The sequence below is a fragment of the Meriones unguiculatus genome, chromosome 2, assembly GCF_030254825.1.
Source record: "Meriones unguiculatus strain TT.TT164.6M chromosome 2, Bangor_MerUng_6.1, whole genome shotgun sequence".
Taxonomy (NCBI): domain Eukaryota; kingdom Metazoa; phylum Chordata; class Mammalia; order Rodentia; family Muridae; genus Meriones; species Meriones unguiculatus.
In genome coordinates, this window is record NC_083350.1 from 55,792,480 (window position 1) to 55,809,210 (window position 16,731).

The 16,731-nt window shown below is 41.4% G+C and overlaps 1 protein-coding gene across 7 annotated transcripts in view; it reads right to left on the reverse strand.

Moving 5' to 3' along the window:
• Sap130 (Sin3A associated protein 130) overlaps window positions 1-16,731 on the reverse strand; it is a 76,532-nt gene that overhangs the window by 22,345 nt on the left and 37,456 nt on the right. For 5 of the 7 annotated variants that reach the window (XR_009589868.1, XM_021643379.2, XM_021643378.2 and 2 more), the window contains exons 12-15: window positions 15,849-15,970; window positions 12,429-12,731; window positions 10,754-10,928; window positions 3,734-3,838 (exon numbers count right to left, since the gene is read on the reverse strand). Coding sequence is in view for 6 of the 7 variants with exons in the window: in XM_021643379.2 (XP_021499054.1) it covers window positions 3,734-3,838; window positions 10,754-10,928; window positions 12,429-12,731; window positions 15,849-15,970 (705 nt within the window). In the remaining variant the exon portion in view is untranslated. The remainder of the gene's footprint in view (window positions 1-3,733; window positions 3,839-10,753; window positions 10,929-12,428; window positions 12,732-15,848; window positions 15,971-16,731) is intronic. The other 2 variants (XM_021643377.2, XM_021643375.2) reach the window with 1 other exon arrangement.

A 16,731-nucleotide genomic window follows, 5' to 3' on the forward strand; every position in this document is an offset into this window, starting at 1 on the left:
CCAGTGAGTCAGTGACAGAGCAGCGCAGCGTGGCTGTGAACCTGCACGCAAAGTTCAAACAGTAGTGAAGGCAAGCAGTTCTGATAAATCCGTATTTTCTAAAAGTGATGCTGGCAAAAGTCTCCCCATTAAATTAATCCAGAGCTATTTCACAGTATTAAAAATACAAAACCTAAGGTGTTAAGAGTGGATCCTGGGGCTGGAGAGATGGCTCAGAGGTTAAGAGCATCGGCTGCTCTTCTAAAGGTCCTGAGTTCAATTCCCAGCAACCACATGGTGGCTCACAACCATCTATAATGAGATCTGGTGCCCTCTTCTGTTGTGCAGGTGTACATCCAGGCAAAACACCGAATACATGACAAATAAATAAATCTTAAAAAAAAAAAAAAAATAGATCCTATCTGAGAAGGGGGTCACTTGTCAGGGTGGACTTTAGTCGTTTCTTCCTTGTTTTTCTGGATGAGAGTCTCTCCCTGAGCCTGGAGTATATTGATCTGGCTTGCAGTGGCTGGGCAGAAAGCCCTAGGGCTCTTCCTTTCTCTGCCTCCCCAGTGCGGGGATTCTAACTACGTATCACCACTTACTGCTTTTCTGTGGATACTGGGGATTGAACTCAGGTGTTCATGCTTATGTGACAAGCATCACAATGCCTGACCATCTCCCTAACCCCAAACACTTTCAATTGTTGAAAACAATTTTGTAACTGTTTCACCTTACACAGTGGACATTTTTATAACCCTGCACAAAGGCCCACTATTAGTCATCCCTCCACCAGTCCTGGTCCCTGCTTTTTCTTCCTGATACATTCAACACCAGAGAGCATTAGATGTATTAGTTTTTACTCATTAAAGTTTCTGCTCTGGAAAGCTTTCTGTGAATCACGACTTATTCATTCTGCTACTTTTGTTTCCATTTTCACTCTGATGCTTTTTAGGAGGGTGGGAGGGGTAGCTTCCTCATGTCTTTCACATGCAATAGAAATAAAGTTGAGGGAATGTAAGCTTATCTATTTTAGTTAGTAGACTACATCTCCAGATGCTAAGATGATACTTGACAGAAGGCATCTATAAATTTTCTTACTAAGTGAGGTTTAAGAAGCCTATCTAAATACGGAAATATGGCAATTTACTACCAGAGTAAATTACAAGTACAGAATACCCAACAGTCTAATTAGATAACTTTGGTTTTAAAAAAACCTATAGAACTTCTGTATGAGGTAGTGGGTATGTGTGGGCCCAGCTCCTTGAGAGGCTAAGGTAGGAGGATCACTTGAACCCACACATTGGACCACCCTGAAAACATCAAGATCCCAGCTTGAAACTAATTTGTCTTCATGCATAAACAGAAAAAGGCATGGAAGAACAATTATTAAGTGTTACCAATCAACATTATGGTGGGGAGTGGGACTGGCAAAGAGGGTGGGCAACAGGATGATTTTGACTTTATACTTTAAATACACACACACGCACATAAATACATACATACACATGAAACACCTCCAACTTTCCACTTTTAAATTTTAATTACTTTGCTTTTCCTTTTAACTCTTTTTTTTTTCAGAGATTTACCTATGTTTTATTTGTGCCTATGTGTGTGTGTGCCAGAAAGTGTCAGATTCCTTGGAGCTGGTGATGACAGGAAGCAAAACAAGACTCTAGTAGAGTAGCAAGTACTTAACTGCCGAGTCATCTCCCAGAGCCTATTTTTAAAAATCCATTTTTTTATTATGGGAGGTGGTATGTGTGTGTGCTCACCCAGGAGTGTCATGGTGCACACGTGGGATCAGAGAACAACTTGCAAGACTCAATTCTCTATTTCTACTCTGTGGGTCATCAGACCTGAGCAAGCATCTTACTCACTGAGCTTCCGTGCTGACCCTGCCTTCTTAGTTTTAAGGTTTTATTGACTTTTGAGAGTCAGAGGTCAAAATCAGAGCTTCCTTTAATCAGGCCAGCATTCAACTACTAAGCTGCACCCATCCTGCCCTTTACCCCAAATTATAAGTCTGACTAGGTTGCCCAGACTGGTCTAGAACCCATGGACTCAAATGATTCTCTAACTGTACCTGATTTTCTTTCATATTTTATTTTTTTAAAAGGTCTATCTGTCTATCTATCCATTATGCATGCAGTGTTCTGCCTGGAGGCCAGAAAAGGGCACCAGATCTCATTATACATGGTTATATGCCATCATATGGCTGTTGGGAATTGCACTCAGGATCTTTGGAAGAGCTGCCAGTGTTCTTTACCTCTGAGCCACCTCTCCAGCCCTTTCTTTCATGTTTTCAATATTTTTATTTTGTCTGATTATTTTTTCCCATAATTTTATCATTACTTTTGGAATTATGGTAAGGTGAGGATTTTCCTGTCACACCTTGAGTGCTGGGATAAAAGGTGTGTCCCACCAACTCTGGCTTATGATGCCATTTTGTATGTGTATGTGGTCTATGTCTCGGGTATACTTACATGTGATGGTATAAGCCCATGTGCATGTGAATGTGGAGGCCAGAGGCTGACATCACGTGTTCTCTTTGATCATTTGCTATCTTTTATACTTATTTTTTTTTTACTTAAAAATATTTTATTTTTATTTTGTATGTATAAATAATTGCCAGCATGTATGTGAATGCATCACATGATTGCCTGGTGAATGTCCAAAGAGGCCAGAGGAGGGCATTGGATCCCCTGGAACTGGCGCTACGTATGGACATGAATCACCATGTGGATGCTGGGAACTGAATCTGGGTCCTTTGCAAGAGCAGCAAACAGCAAGTGCTCTTAACTGCTGCGACATCCCTCCAGCATCACCACCCGCTTCAGGAATTTTTTTTTTTTTCCCTTTTTTTTTTTGAGACAGGGTCTCACGGTGTAGTGAGTTCCTGGCCTGGAACTTGTTATGTAGATCAACTGGCTTTCAACTCACTGAGATCTGCCTGCCTCTCCCTCCTAAGTGCTGGGCTTAAAAGTGAGCCCCACCACTCAGCTATATTTTGTTTTTAATTTTACGGATATGGATGCATTTATGTTTCTGTGGGGGTATACTTGAGTAGAGATGCTTCTTGGATCCTCCTGAAGTTATAGGTGGTTGTGAACTACCTATGGGCACTGTGAGTCAAACTCATATCCTTCTGCAAGAGCAGTGCAAGCTTTTAACCAGCGATCAACCTCTTTAGCTGCCTCTCTCTCCCTCCCTCTCTCGACAAGGCACTTCACTGAACCTGAAGCTCTGTCTGTCTGTCTGTCTGTCTGTCTACTAAGACAATGTTTTTCACTGTTGGACAGACTGGCTGGCTGGGAAGCTTCAGGGATCCAGCTGTCTCTGTCACCCAGTGCCTCGCTTTTATGTGGTTGCTGAGGATCAGAACTGTGGTGTTCATATTTATGAAGCAGGCAGTTTATTAACAGGCATCTCATGCTTCATGATGCCATTAAAAAAAAAAAAAAAGCAACAACTGCGTGGTTAGTATGAGGCACGCTCTGCCTTATGTGTTTTAAACACTTCATGTAAATACACAGAATGCTGTCAGGTCAATGTCAGGTGTCAGGAGTGCGTTCACTTTGTAAGTAGTACAGATGGTCACTGGCCAGCTTGAGAAGACGTCCAGGCCCTGAAGCTGGAAAGCCGTTATGAGAAGAGGCACCAATAAAACAAACACCCCAGGCCTGGTCACGCTAAACTCTCCGCTGTATGATGATGTGTGATTTAAAGTAAGAGTTGCAACACAGAAGCTCACCCTGCAGGCCTAGGTGACCCGGACGCACTCCGCATGGAGCCTTCTACTCGAGGACTAGCCACGTCAGGAGGCTGAGGAGGGAGGAGAGTTTTCCGAACTGCCATTCTGAAAGAAATGAGACAAACCTAGAAAACAGCAGTCCAAGATACATTTGCCAAGCAAATCTACTAAAATTAAAAATATTACAACAACAAAACTTTTTTTGTTGTTGTGTCTTCATGTTTGAGACAAGGTCTGTGTAGGTAACTATGGCTGGCCTGGGAAATATTACATAGACAAGGTTAGTTCAAATGTGCTTTGGACCCCTTGATTTGTCTTCCTGATTAATGCATATGTCATTACTCCCATCAAGGATCTTTTAGTTGGCTTTTTGCCCAGGCTTTTCTCTTTTTCTTCTTATTACGTAGTTCAGACTGGTCTTGAACTCTGGATCCTCCTGTCTAAACCTTCTGAGAAATGGGGTCACAGATGTGTGTCACCACACAAGGCTAAATGGCTTTTAATAAAACGCAGCCAATGCCTTCCTCATCCCTGCTTACATCCTGCTATAAAGTCCGAAGGATAACCACATGGACTGGGAACCATGTCTGGCACGTGACCTCTCCTTTCTATCTCTTGTTATTATTAAAACCCATTTTCAGTTGTTCCCAGCCATTATTATGCCTTCTATGCTGTGAAAGATGAGAGCAAATTTTTGTAAGTCCCGTGAAAAAACCAACCATGGAAGAATCAGAGAGCTACTGTGCTGTCCAACAAAGGCCACATAAGGTTCTGTTTGAGAATATATCCTTGGCTTCAGTGCTATAGATGTCAAAAGTGACCTTAATACATTTAGTTTGAAAATAGTGATGGGACTGAGTGCCAGATGAGAATGGATTTGAGAAAAAATTGCTAGAATTAGAGCATCATTTCCAGTGCCTATTCACTGAGCTACTAACATCTCAAAAAAGGGTAAACCCCAGCCACCCTGACTCCTGCTTGTTTAGTATTTATCCAGTACAAAGCAACAAATATTAAAAATTGAACCTAATCAAACTTTTATTTTTTATGCTATTGTGGCTTTAAAAACTACTCTCTCGTGTGTGTGTGTACACATGTATGTACCATGGTGTATGTGTCCTTCTACCATATGAACTTGTTCCAAGGATGAAACTAAGATCCTTGGTCATGCTTGAACTGCTGAGTCATCTCTCTGGCCCTTACCAAACTTTTAGATTCAAATTATGGCTTCCATAAAACGCACAGGACAGAACAAAGGAAACAACATGATGAGGTGTTAGTAAAGATTATGTATACATAATTCTTAACCTGTATATACATGTATATTTAATTTTACCTGAGAATAGGATCTTGGTGCTAGATTCTGAGTATGGGTGCTTTGCTTGCAATGCACATCTGTGTATTACATGCAAGCCTGGTGCCTTCCGAGGCCAGAAGAGGGCATCTGATTTCCTGGAACTGGATTTATATATGGCCATGAATCACCAAGTGGGTGCTAGGAACTGAACCCAGGTTCTCTCCAGGCCAGTGTGACTAGGTCTTTGAAAGTGCAATTAAATAAACACCTTGAGTAAGATCATTGTAAATTCAGGGTCTTTCCTATTTGTAATCACTAGTGCTTCAGAAAAGAAATGAGGATGGGAATTGAGACACAGACACAGAGAGAAGGCCATTCAATATGGAGAGACATTAGGAATGCAAACAAGTGCCACCAGCGGCCAGGACAGAGGGATGAGCATACACTCCACACTGCCACCGTCCTGACGAGAGGATGCAGTGAACACAATTCTGTTGTGTTAAGCCACCAAATGTATGGCCACTATGTAACAGTGATGGCCACTAAGAAAAACTCCACAGTGAGGATCAAATTGCTCTAACAAGGCAACTTTTACTGAGTGTAGTAGCATACACCTGTAACTCGAGATGAGGCAAGAGGATAGTCATGAGTTAAGGCCAGCCTGGAGCTAAAGAGACAGGAAGGAAGGAAGGAAGGAAGGAAGGAAGGAAGGAAGGAAGGAAAGAAGGAAGGAAGGAAGGAAGGAAGGGAGGGAGGGAGGGAGGGAGGGAGGGAGAGAGGGAGGGAAAGAAAGAAAGAAAGAAAGAAAGAAAGAAAGAAAGAAAAGAAAAATAAAAAATAAAATGAAAGGAAGGAAGGAAAGAAACAAAAAATCAATTCACAAAACAAAAGACACAACACAATAAATAAGCAAAAGCTGACATTGATTTAAATAATACAAATTAAAATAAAATTTGTGATACTCCAAACCAGTAGAAATTTGACTGGGTATTTAATGTTGTTACATTGTTTCCCCCTTTATTTTTAAATATGTATATCCTAATAGCCACGTGTAAAATATATACAAATAAAAATCATGTGATGATCAAAATTTGCTTCAAAATAATGTATTAAGAGGTAGTTAATAAGGGCCGGGGCTGGCTTAACGGTATAGCCCTTGGCCAGCATACACAAGCCTCTAGATTAAAGGTATAGCCCTTGGCCAGCATACACAAGCCTCTAGATTTAATACACAGAACACAATAACCAGTCAATCAATCCAACTAGCAAACCAAGCAAGTAAAAAGCCCAACAGCTGAGCAAGATGACCCTAACACATGGGAAGTGAAAGCAGGACTGAGGTTCAAGGCTGTCCTTGGCTACACTGGGACTCTGAAGTTAGCTACACAAAACTCTATTTCAAAGAAGCACCAAAAACTAGGGAAACAGATCAGCTGGGGAGGTAGATGGCTTCATCTCCAGCACTCATAAACCAAGTGTAGCGTTTTATGCCAGTCTTGCCAGCACACCTGACAAAGAAGGAGGAGGATCAGAAAGTGAAAGGTCATCCTTCGGTAGTTTGAGGCCAGCCTGGGATATGCAAGGCTGTCTATTTAAACTAAGCCTGAGGACCCTAGTGTAACTGCTAGGACTCATATAGCACAAGATCCAACTGCTGAAAACTGTCCTCTGACTTCCAAGTGTTAACCATGGCAGTCATATACATGTACACATATACACGCCAAACCAACAAAAGCTGTAAAGATAATGTACAAGATCTGCACACAATCCAGGTATGCTGTCCTGCCGGGATTTTTGAACTTGACATAAGCTAGAGCTCTGCGGGAAGAGGAACCTCAGCTGAGAAAATGCCTCTATCAGCAGGCAACTGTGCGAGGAGGGCTCAGTCCACTGTGGGCGGTCCCACTGCTGGACGAGCCCTGGGCAAGCCTGAAAACCCTCCTTCACGGCCTCTGCTTGGATTTCTGTCCTGACATCAGTCTATGAAAGGCTGTAATCTGTTAGGTTACATGAACGCCATAAAACCTTTCCCCTTCCAGCTGCTTTTCGGCCATGGTGCTTATCACAACAATGGAAACCTAACTAAGACAAAAACTGGCTGGTATTAGGCTTACGAGACACTGGCCTGACAGACCTGGCCATGCAGGTTTTGGGAGTTGTGGAAGAACTTTAGATTTTTGATCAAAAAAAGCCTTTGAGTACTCAGAGCTTAATGGGTTACTATTGTGAGAACTTGGAAAATGATGCTGAAAGCAGTGCAGATGATGGAGGCTTGGTTTATGAAGTTTCAGAGATAAGCAAAGACTAACAGGGCAATTTATACGATAAATATTTTTAATTAGGAATCTGTGGGCTGGAGAGATGGCATGGTTAAGAGCACTAGCTGCGCTTGGAGAGAAAGAATGTAGCTTTTTTTTTTTTTAATTTTATGAGTCCACACTTGAGAGATTTTGGGTATTTTAAAGAGACTGAACTTTTAAAGTGTTTGAATGTCTAAAGATTATGGAGCTGTTTAAATATTTAGGTTTTATACTGCTATATTATTAGGCAATCTTGGGGATGAAGAAAGGCATGTTTACCTGTTTGTGTCAAGCTGGCAAGGGGTCAACTGTCCTGTGTGTGTGTGTGTGTGTGTGTGAGAGAGAGAGAGAGAGAGAGAGAGAGAGAGAGAGAGAGAATAAGACACAAGCTAGAGTTAAGTGGGGAGAGGAGCCTCAGCTGAGGAGATGCCTCCACCCAGCTGGTAGGGCGCTTTCTTGACTAACAACTGACGTGTGCAGGGCAAAGTCACTGTGGTACATTTTCCCCTGACCTCTGCTTAAGTTCCTGTCTTGAGCTCCTGCCCTGGCCTTTTTTATGATAGCCTATAATTTTTGAGGTGAAATGAACTCTTTCCTTTCCAAGTTACTTTTGGTAATGGTTTTTTAATCACAGCAACAGAAACTGTAACTAAGACACATCTGTAGAGAACCAATGGTACTTTTGTTTGCCATTTTATTTTTCAATACTTCTTTATTATGTTGTTGTGGAATGAACCTAAGGATTCATTAATGCCAGACAAGAATTCTAGTGGTGAGCAATTCCCAGTCCTACAATGGTGTTCTAGACAGCAATAAGAAAGTTCTACTTATATGTGGACATATTATATCAAACTGAGTACATTAATTCCACTCCTACAAAAATACACAATACTATGTATGATTCTCTTTACTAGGTCAAAAGTTGAAATAATTTATTTTCGACCTTTGGGAAGTATCATACATTTTTCTTTCTGATATTCAGTAGGCTGTTTATGCATATTTTTTCTAGTCAATGGAAATGTTATTATTGCAGACAAAGGTAGGAAGTGGAACGATATAGGCTCATTTTTTTTTTCTCCTGAGACAGGGTTTCTTTGTGTAGCTTTGGCTATCTTGAAACTAACTTTGTAGACCAGGCTGGCCTCAAATTCAGAGATGGACCTTCTTCTGCCTCTTGAGTGCTGTGATTAAAGGTGTGATCACCACTGCCCAGCTCAACAGGATTTTTTAAAAGACAATAGCAACTGAAATATACAATACTGGGATACAGCTTAGTGTTGGAACACTTGTCTAGCACGTATGAGGCCTTGTGCTATCCCTAGCACCAAACACACACACACACTCACTCCCTCTCTCTCTCTCTCTCTCTCTCTCTCTCTCTCTCTCTGTGTCTCCCTTAAGACATCAAAATGGATGATGTAAGAGTGAGGAAGAACCCATGTATAGCCAGGCCAACAAAGAAGGGGAGTGGGCACCCTGGAGTAAAAGCTGGAGAGGCAGGACACCAGATGCTGAGACCGGCAGGTAATAATGTACTAGCTGAAGCTGTGAAAGCTCTCTTGTTTATTTTTCTGCATAGACTTATTTCTGAGCATGGGTATGTGTGTGCCATGGCATGCATGTGAAGGTCAGAAGACAGCACTTGAGAGCCTGTTCTCAGCTTCCAGTTTGCTGAGGCAGGGACTTTTGTTTCTGTAACTTTGCCCCATACTGCAGGCTAGCTGGCTTGTGAGTTTCCAGGCAGTGCTCCTGCCTCGACCCTGCGCTGCAGGAGTACTGGGACTAACAGCTAACTGCCACGACGTTCAGATTTCTACAGGGGTTCCATGGAGCCACAGCAAGTACTCTGTACCAACTGACACTCTGTCAGACATTGGCCTTTGTCTCTCTTACATCCTCCATCCAGGCTGGCCCAACTTGTGATTCTCCTGCCACAGTAGGTAGCTCATGCCACCATACCTAGTGGGATATTCTCTCAATCGTTTCCATTTTCTCAAAGTAACAAGGAAGTTCAGCTACAGCCATCTCTCCAGCCTCACCTTCTGTTTTTCTATGGTTATGTCACCATGGGCTAAACTGAGCTTGTAAAAAGAACTCTTACAAAGAGTACATAATAAGCAAAGACGGAACTCTGGTCTATGCAAAGAACATCTGAAAGCTTTGCACTGACCCTAATTCTAGTAATTTAAGCCACTGTATATCAGGAAGACCAGCACTGACACTCTCAGTAATTTAAGCCTGTCTGGTACTGTACTTTTCCAATGTTGATGCCATCATCTTGGCTGAGGCAGACAGGACACTCTTCTCTCAAACAGGAGTGTTCACGTCCCACTATACTCGACAGTATAGGGCTTTTTTACATAGGAAGGCATCCAGAGCACACACAAATACTGTCCTGTCACCAAAAACGAGTCTTAATATGCTTGAAAAACTGCATGTCCTTAGAAACAATTCATGTTTGATGAGGACAAAAAGTGCAAGGTCCACATTAAGGAAATCCCAAGACATATTCTAAGAGTTAATTACAAGGCATACTAACAGTTCCAGAATTAGACTTATGTGTGTTTTCTTTTCTTTTTTTGTTATTTTTGTCAACATGGTGAAAGTTGGAGTCATTTAAGAACCTCAATTGAGAAAACATTGCCATAATACTGACCTTTAGGCATCCTGCATTTTCTTGACTAATAATTGATGGGGAAGGTCCCATTCACGGTGGGTGGTGCCAACCCCAGGCAGGTGGTCCTGGGTTATAGAAGAGCAGGCTGAGCAAGCCATGAGAGCAAGCCAATAAGCAGCACTTCTTCATGACCTCTGCATCAGCTCCTGCCTTGAGTTCCTGCCCTGACCTCCTATAAGATGGACTGTGACATGTAAGTCAAGAAAACCCTTTCTTCCTTCCTCAGGTTGCTTTTGGTGACAGTCCTTACTACAGCAACAGAAGCAAACTAGAACTTGTAAAGCTAGAGAGAACCACGAAAGCATTCACCATACAATACATTCTTGAAACTGTCATCCACCGACTGCAAGGGGCTTAATGTCGTGGTCTGAGCACAACGCAGCTCAGAAATCATGTGGCTAAACTGTTTTAGATTATTTTTTATTTAATTTATTTTAAAAAATTATGTGTATGAGTGTTTTGCTTGCATGGATGTATGTACACCAAGTGCATGCCTGCTATTTAGAAGAGAGCAGCAGATTACCTGGAAGTGTGGTTACAGATGGCTGTGTATATGGATGCTATGTGGGTGCTGGGAACCAATCCCAGGTTCTCTACAAGAGCAGTAAGTGCTTGTGACTGCTAAGCCTTCTAGACCCTGGAGAAAAATGAGGTGTAACAGAGATGAAATTAAGTTGTTACCTGCATTAGACAGAAGAATGTACTGTTTGTGCCAAGTATAAACATAGACTTCAGAGTCTACTCACCCATCCGCGGCAGGTTTCTTCCGGAGTATGCTTGGCCGGGGAGATGAGCCCTGGGCTGGTGTGTTGGTGCTAGCACTCTGACTATGAGTCTGTACCACAGTTGTTGCTGCTGGAGCAGCACTAAACGGATTGCTAATAGGGTTGGCTACAATTGTAGCTCCATCTGCTAACACCACTGTTGAAAGAGAAGTGAAGACAAGAGAAACAGAACAACTTTATCCAGATGCTATATAGGACATAGAAAAAAACTACTCAGATGCATGGCATTAGGTATTCACGTTACAAATGCCCCACTTCAGGAAGTTAAGGGAGCTAGAGATATGGCTCAGTTGTACAGCATGTGCCTAGCATATCTGAAGACATAGGTTTGATCTCTAGAAAACTCCTATTCTCAAGAGAACAAACAGAAGAAATAGCACAAGGCTCATTTGCCTACAAGGTACACTGGAAAGAGTCACCAAGTCTACCAATGCAAATTATATTACTATTTATCTGTTTCCTTTTTAAACAGACTTACTTATTTTTATGTGTAAGGATGTTTTCCTTCTAGGTATGACCACTTCAGTCTGCTAGGTACTGGTTTTATGGGTATACAGTACTATCCTCTTTTCTTATACATTAGAAATACATTAGAAAAACAGCTAACAACACTTTAAGCACAATGAATCATTCCTTTTTAGATAATGATTATTCTATTAGTATTTTGTCATGAATATTATTTACTGCTTTACAAACAACTGAAGAAAATGGAAAATTGAGAACACTATTTACAAGGTAATTTTGATCTTTTAACTTTGAGCTTTTTATAGATCTCTTCTGCCTAAGCGCAAATGTAGATTAGGATATTCGCACATGCTATTTCTAAGATTTATTTCTATTTTCACCTTATGTGTATATAGGTGTTTTGACTACAGGTATCCCTATGTACTATGTGTGTGTGCACTGTCCAAGGAAGCCAAAAGACGAGGTGGGATCCCGGGAGCAGACATTATAGAGGGTTGTTAGTTGCTACCCAAGTGCTGGGTATCAAAAATGGGTCCTCTACAAGAGCAAGCGGTGCCCTTAACTGTTGAGCCATCTCTCGAGTCCCACATACGCTTTTTTTTTCTTTTTCTTTTTTTCTGCCTGTCCTGGAATTCACTACGTACCAGGCTGGCTTTGAACTCAGAGAAATCTACCTGCCTCTGCCTCCCAAGTGCTGGGATTAAAGGTATGTGCCACCTCTCAGAGCTCAAGCATACTTTTTGATGTGAAGTGAAGACAAGAGAAACAGAACAACTTTATCCAGATGCTATATAGGACATAGAAAAAAACATAGAAAAAACTAGGCAAATTCTAAGCAAGTCATCTAACCAAGATGAAACTAAATAATGAAGAAATTAACTGAGGCCACAAAGCCTGAAAGTGGAGGGCCAAGATTAAAACCCAGGTGGACCTTCTTTTCTTCCAGGCAGAGTTAGGATTATTTTTGCATTTGTTTTAAAACTTGCTCTTTTTGTGTGTATATACACAAAGGGCAACTTCGACTTGGTTCTGTCATTCTACTGAGGATCGACCCCAGGTTGTATGGTTGGCCTTGTGATTAGCACCTATACCTGCAGAGCCAACGCTCTGGCCCCAGACATTCCCAGCCACCCCAAACCCCCACCTTTTCTCAGCAAAGAGTTAAATTTACCTGAGGTTTTTCCTTCAGGCTGTGGCTGCTGATTACCCATTGTTGCCGGCTGAAGCCCCTGAGTGTTGATCGGGGCTGCTGAGTGGATTCCTTGTGTGCCGATTGGTGCTGGTTGGATCCCTGATGTCCCAATGGGGGCTGGCTGGATTCCCTGTGTATTGATGGGGGCTGGCTGGATCCCCTGGATATGTCGGGCGTGCGAAGCATCCACTGTCATTAGCTGCATGGGGTTTAAGTGGACTGTCGATGCCACACCCACGCCAGTCTGAGCGGTGATGGTAGAGTTTGGGGCCTGAGCTGAAACTGAAAATAATGCAGAAGGTCAGCTCTAGTTAGACAGTTTACACACAGAGGTGACAGGAAAGTGAATAGTTCCTTACTACGAAAGGGATCCTTGTTTTAAAAACAAAGCCTAGAGCTAGGGCTGTATCTGAGTGGCAGAGCATTTTACCCAGGATGTGACAAGGCTCAGGGTCTAATCCTCAGCTGCTGCTGTCCTTGCTATTTAAAACTAGGTGCTAGGAATTGATTCTCTTTCCATTAACTATCAACTTGATAGCATTTCTGCAAATTATCAGGGATACAATAAAAAAAGAAAGCTGGGTTTTGACCTGTAACCTTAGTACTTAGGACGATGAGGCAGGAGGATTGTTTTGAGTTCTAGGTAAGCCTGAGTTACATAGTGAATTGTAGGTCAGCTTGAGCTACATTTTAAGAGTCTGCCTCAAAAGAGACATTAATCTATCAAATACAAGTATTAGCAATACAGCAGTGCTAAAAAATAATATAAAACTTCCAAAATAACCCGTGCATACCAGATCAAGAATCTTTGCTTTATCTGACAGAACCATTATCAAAGGCACTTCTAAAATATATATAGTTGATGCAAATTTCCAACAATTTGCATCTATGGGAGATAGAGAACAGCAGAATTCTTTCCCCTATAGTACAAACCTCATTTACCAAGTCCATTAAAACCCCCAATAAAAGCAAAATTCCTCACTATTTGAGGAATGAAAATAAGTACAAAAGTTTATTCTTGGGTTTAAGGATGCATTTCAATAGTAGAGTGCCTGTCTAGCATACATAAGGCTCTGTGGTAGAGTCTTAGCAACACAACATAAGAACACACACACACACACACACACACAATTTTAAGTAAAAGTAATTTAAAAAGCAGTTTTAATTATGCATCTTTGTGTAAGTACATGCACACATATGCATGCTCGCGGAGGCCAGAAGTACTGGACTCCCCGGAACGGGATGTATAGGCAGATGTGAGCTGCTTGCCTAACGTGGTTCTGGGAATCAAATTTAGGTCCTGTGTAAGAGCAGCACACACTCTTACCCACTGAGCCATTGCTCCAGGCCCACAAAGCAATTCTCACCAGTTATTGGAATAACCAAGAAAGGGTAGAACCCATTTCCAAGGCTATGAAATATTTAAGAGTGCCTGAAAATTTAAAACCAGCACTGTTCAAATAGGAATGTGAAGTCACATACAATTTTCAGTTTCCCAACAGGCACACTGAAAACAAAAAACAAAAACAAACAAAAAAACCCAAGTGGGAGCGGAGAGAAGCCTAGTGGTTAAGAGCATATACTGCTCTTGAAGAGGACTGGAATTGGGTTCCCAGCACCCATGTGATTTGGCTCACAATCCCCTCCAACTACAGCTCCAAGGAATCCGACCCGATACTCTGATCTGACTCCTTGGTTGCCAGCACTCACACACATACAGAGCCACCCCACAGAACATCATTAAAAACAAAAACAAAAACAAAACAAAACTCGTAAATAGGGAGCTGGAAAGATGGCTCAGCACCATGGTCCCGGCACCATGCCTGGTCACTCAAAACTGTCTGTAACTGTAGCTTTAGAAAAGCAGAAGCCAGGCTCTGGCCTCCGTGGGAACCTGTGCTCTCATACACATGATATCCACATACAGACATACACAGTTAAACAATAAAATAAACATTGAAAAAACCATCTCAGAATGTCAAAACAAAAAACAAACAAACAAAAATAAACAGGCCAGAAACCTGGTACAGGAGTCCATGCCTGCAATCCCAACACAATGGAAGTAGAAGGGGAGAATCAGAAGTTCAAGGTCATCTCCAATTACATAGCACATCAGCACAAAAATGGGATCTTGTTTCAAAATAACAAAAATAGGGGCAACAGGATGGCTCAGTAGAGTTAAGGGCACTTATGGCCAAGCCTGATCACATAAGTTCTACCCCACGTGGTAGAAGGGAAGAACCAACCCCCGCAGCTATTCTTTGACCCAACTCCTACTCCGTGGCACATGCACACACATGCTCTGATCATGTAGTGGTTGGAGGGCAGCCTAGAGGAGTTGGTTCCCTCCACCATTGTATGTGGGTCCTGGGGATTAAACTCAGGCCATAAACTTGGCCTAAGTACCCTTACCCACTGAGTCACCTCAACTGCCCAGGTCTCTGTCTTTTTTAAACAGAACAAAACAACACAACACAGCATCTTACATCTTCCAAGCTGTCCTCAAACTTGCTATGCAGTGGACAACCTTGAATTTTTTATTTCCCAGGCTCTTTGGAATACTGCCATGGACCACCAAGATCAGTTTATGCTGCTTTAGATCAAACCAGATCTTTATGCATGTTAGGCGAATGCCCTACCAACTGAACCACATCCTAAGCCCTAATTTTTTTTTAGACTGGGTCATGCAAAGTAACACAGGTAGGTGTGGAAGTTGCTATGTCACTCAGGCTCATCTTGAATGTATGACCCTCCTCCCTCAGCTTCCTGTGTGTTAGGATTGTATGTAGCATATACAATGTAACCCTACATCTGGCTCAGTCTAGACAAGGCTTTCTGAGGTCTAGGAAAAAAAGTTATAAAAAGAGAAAGCTAAGATGTTTTTCTAGGACTGGACAAGGCTTCCTGCTCCATCAGGTTCATATCCAACATCTTCTTACAGATGCTAGTAAGTCGAGCTCAGAGGAATCTGACACACCCTTGACCTCTCTGGATACTCTTACACATATATACACAGACGTATACATAAATAAGCCTTAAAAAAAAAAAAAAGACTTATTTTTTCTGGACTAACTGACAGATTAGTATTTAAAAATCAGGTTGGTGAATTAAACATACCAAGGCTAATACAAACAAAACCCCATAGAATGCAATTCTATTCACAGAAATTATGATATAATTTTAAGGCACAGCAAAATTTCTTAACATGATTATTCTCATGGTAGTTTAAAACTATTCAGTTATCACAAATAAGCAACAACCCTTACACATGTCATAAGAACAGTGACTAACGTGCTTAGAATCTTACATGATCTGAACCTGCAAAGAAGCTGGAATCACTGTATCTCTTACTGAAATACTCTGCTCAGTGTGTAAAGGCTCCTAGAGTGAAGCTCATACCTGGGTACTGCCGGATAGTGGACACAGAACTGGTGATGGGGGTATAGGTGTGTGCAGCCAGTGGGTATGCAGAAGGTGGGTACGTTGGCAGAAAGTACTGGAACTGAACAGGAACTGAAGGCCTAGAAATAGATTATATGGAACAAGTGTTATTCTCGTTATTCAAATGATCCTATCCCCAAATTCTCTTGATAACTTTCACAGCATCATACTGTGTCCCAACCTTGGATCAAAGGACAAAACTGAGAAACTATAAACAAGTAAATGGTTACTATTAGTACCCTCGTCAATCAATGTTAGAACAGTATCTGTGGATGACTTTAAAACTTTGTGAGTGTTTTCTGAGAAAGACAATTACCAAAACAAATACCAAAAACCCAGGAAAGTTGGGAGATGGGAAGTTCATTTGAGTCTAAGAGTTTGAGATGATCCTGGGTACCACTACAATATCTCTTCTCTAACCAATCAACCAACCAACATGCATAAAACAAATAAACCTAATTTATAAAAATTGATTCAGAGGTCAGAAAATAAGAAACGCAATTTATTGTTTTTGAACTTAATACCAAAAGGGGACAGGGAAAATATGAGAAAAGATGACAATCAAATCTCAAGTCTTATAATTAGGCCAAAAAATTCTACATAAAACTCAATTGAGCACATTATCAAGACTATCACAAAGCTTGTCACAGAGAGAAAAATAATTCAGTAACAATTTCTATTCATGTTTTACATATTTAAAAACCCAAAAGAAAGCAACCATTTGAAGCAATTTTTAAAAATCTGAAAAACATAAAAAAAATACCTACTGGCATACCCTTCATGAAATAAAGGCTTAAAATAGGTAAGGAAATTTTATTCTGAAGATAGTATGGAATTAAAT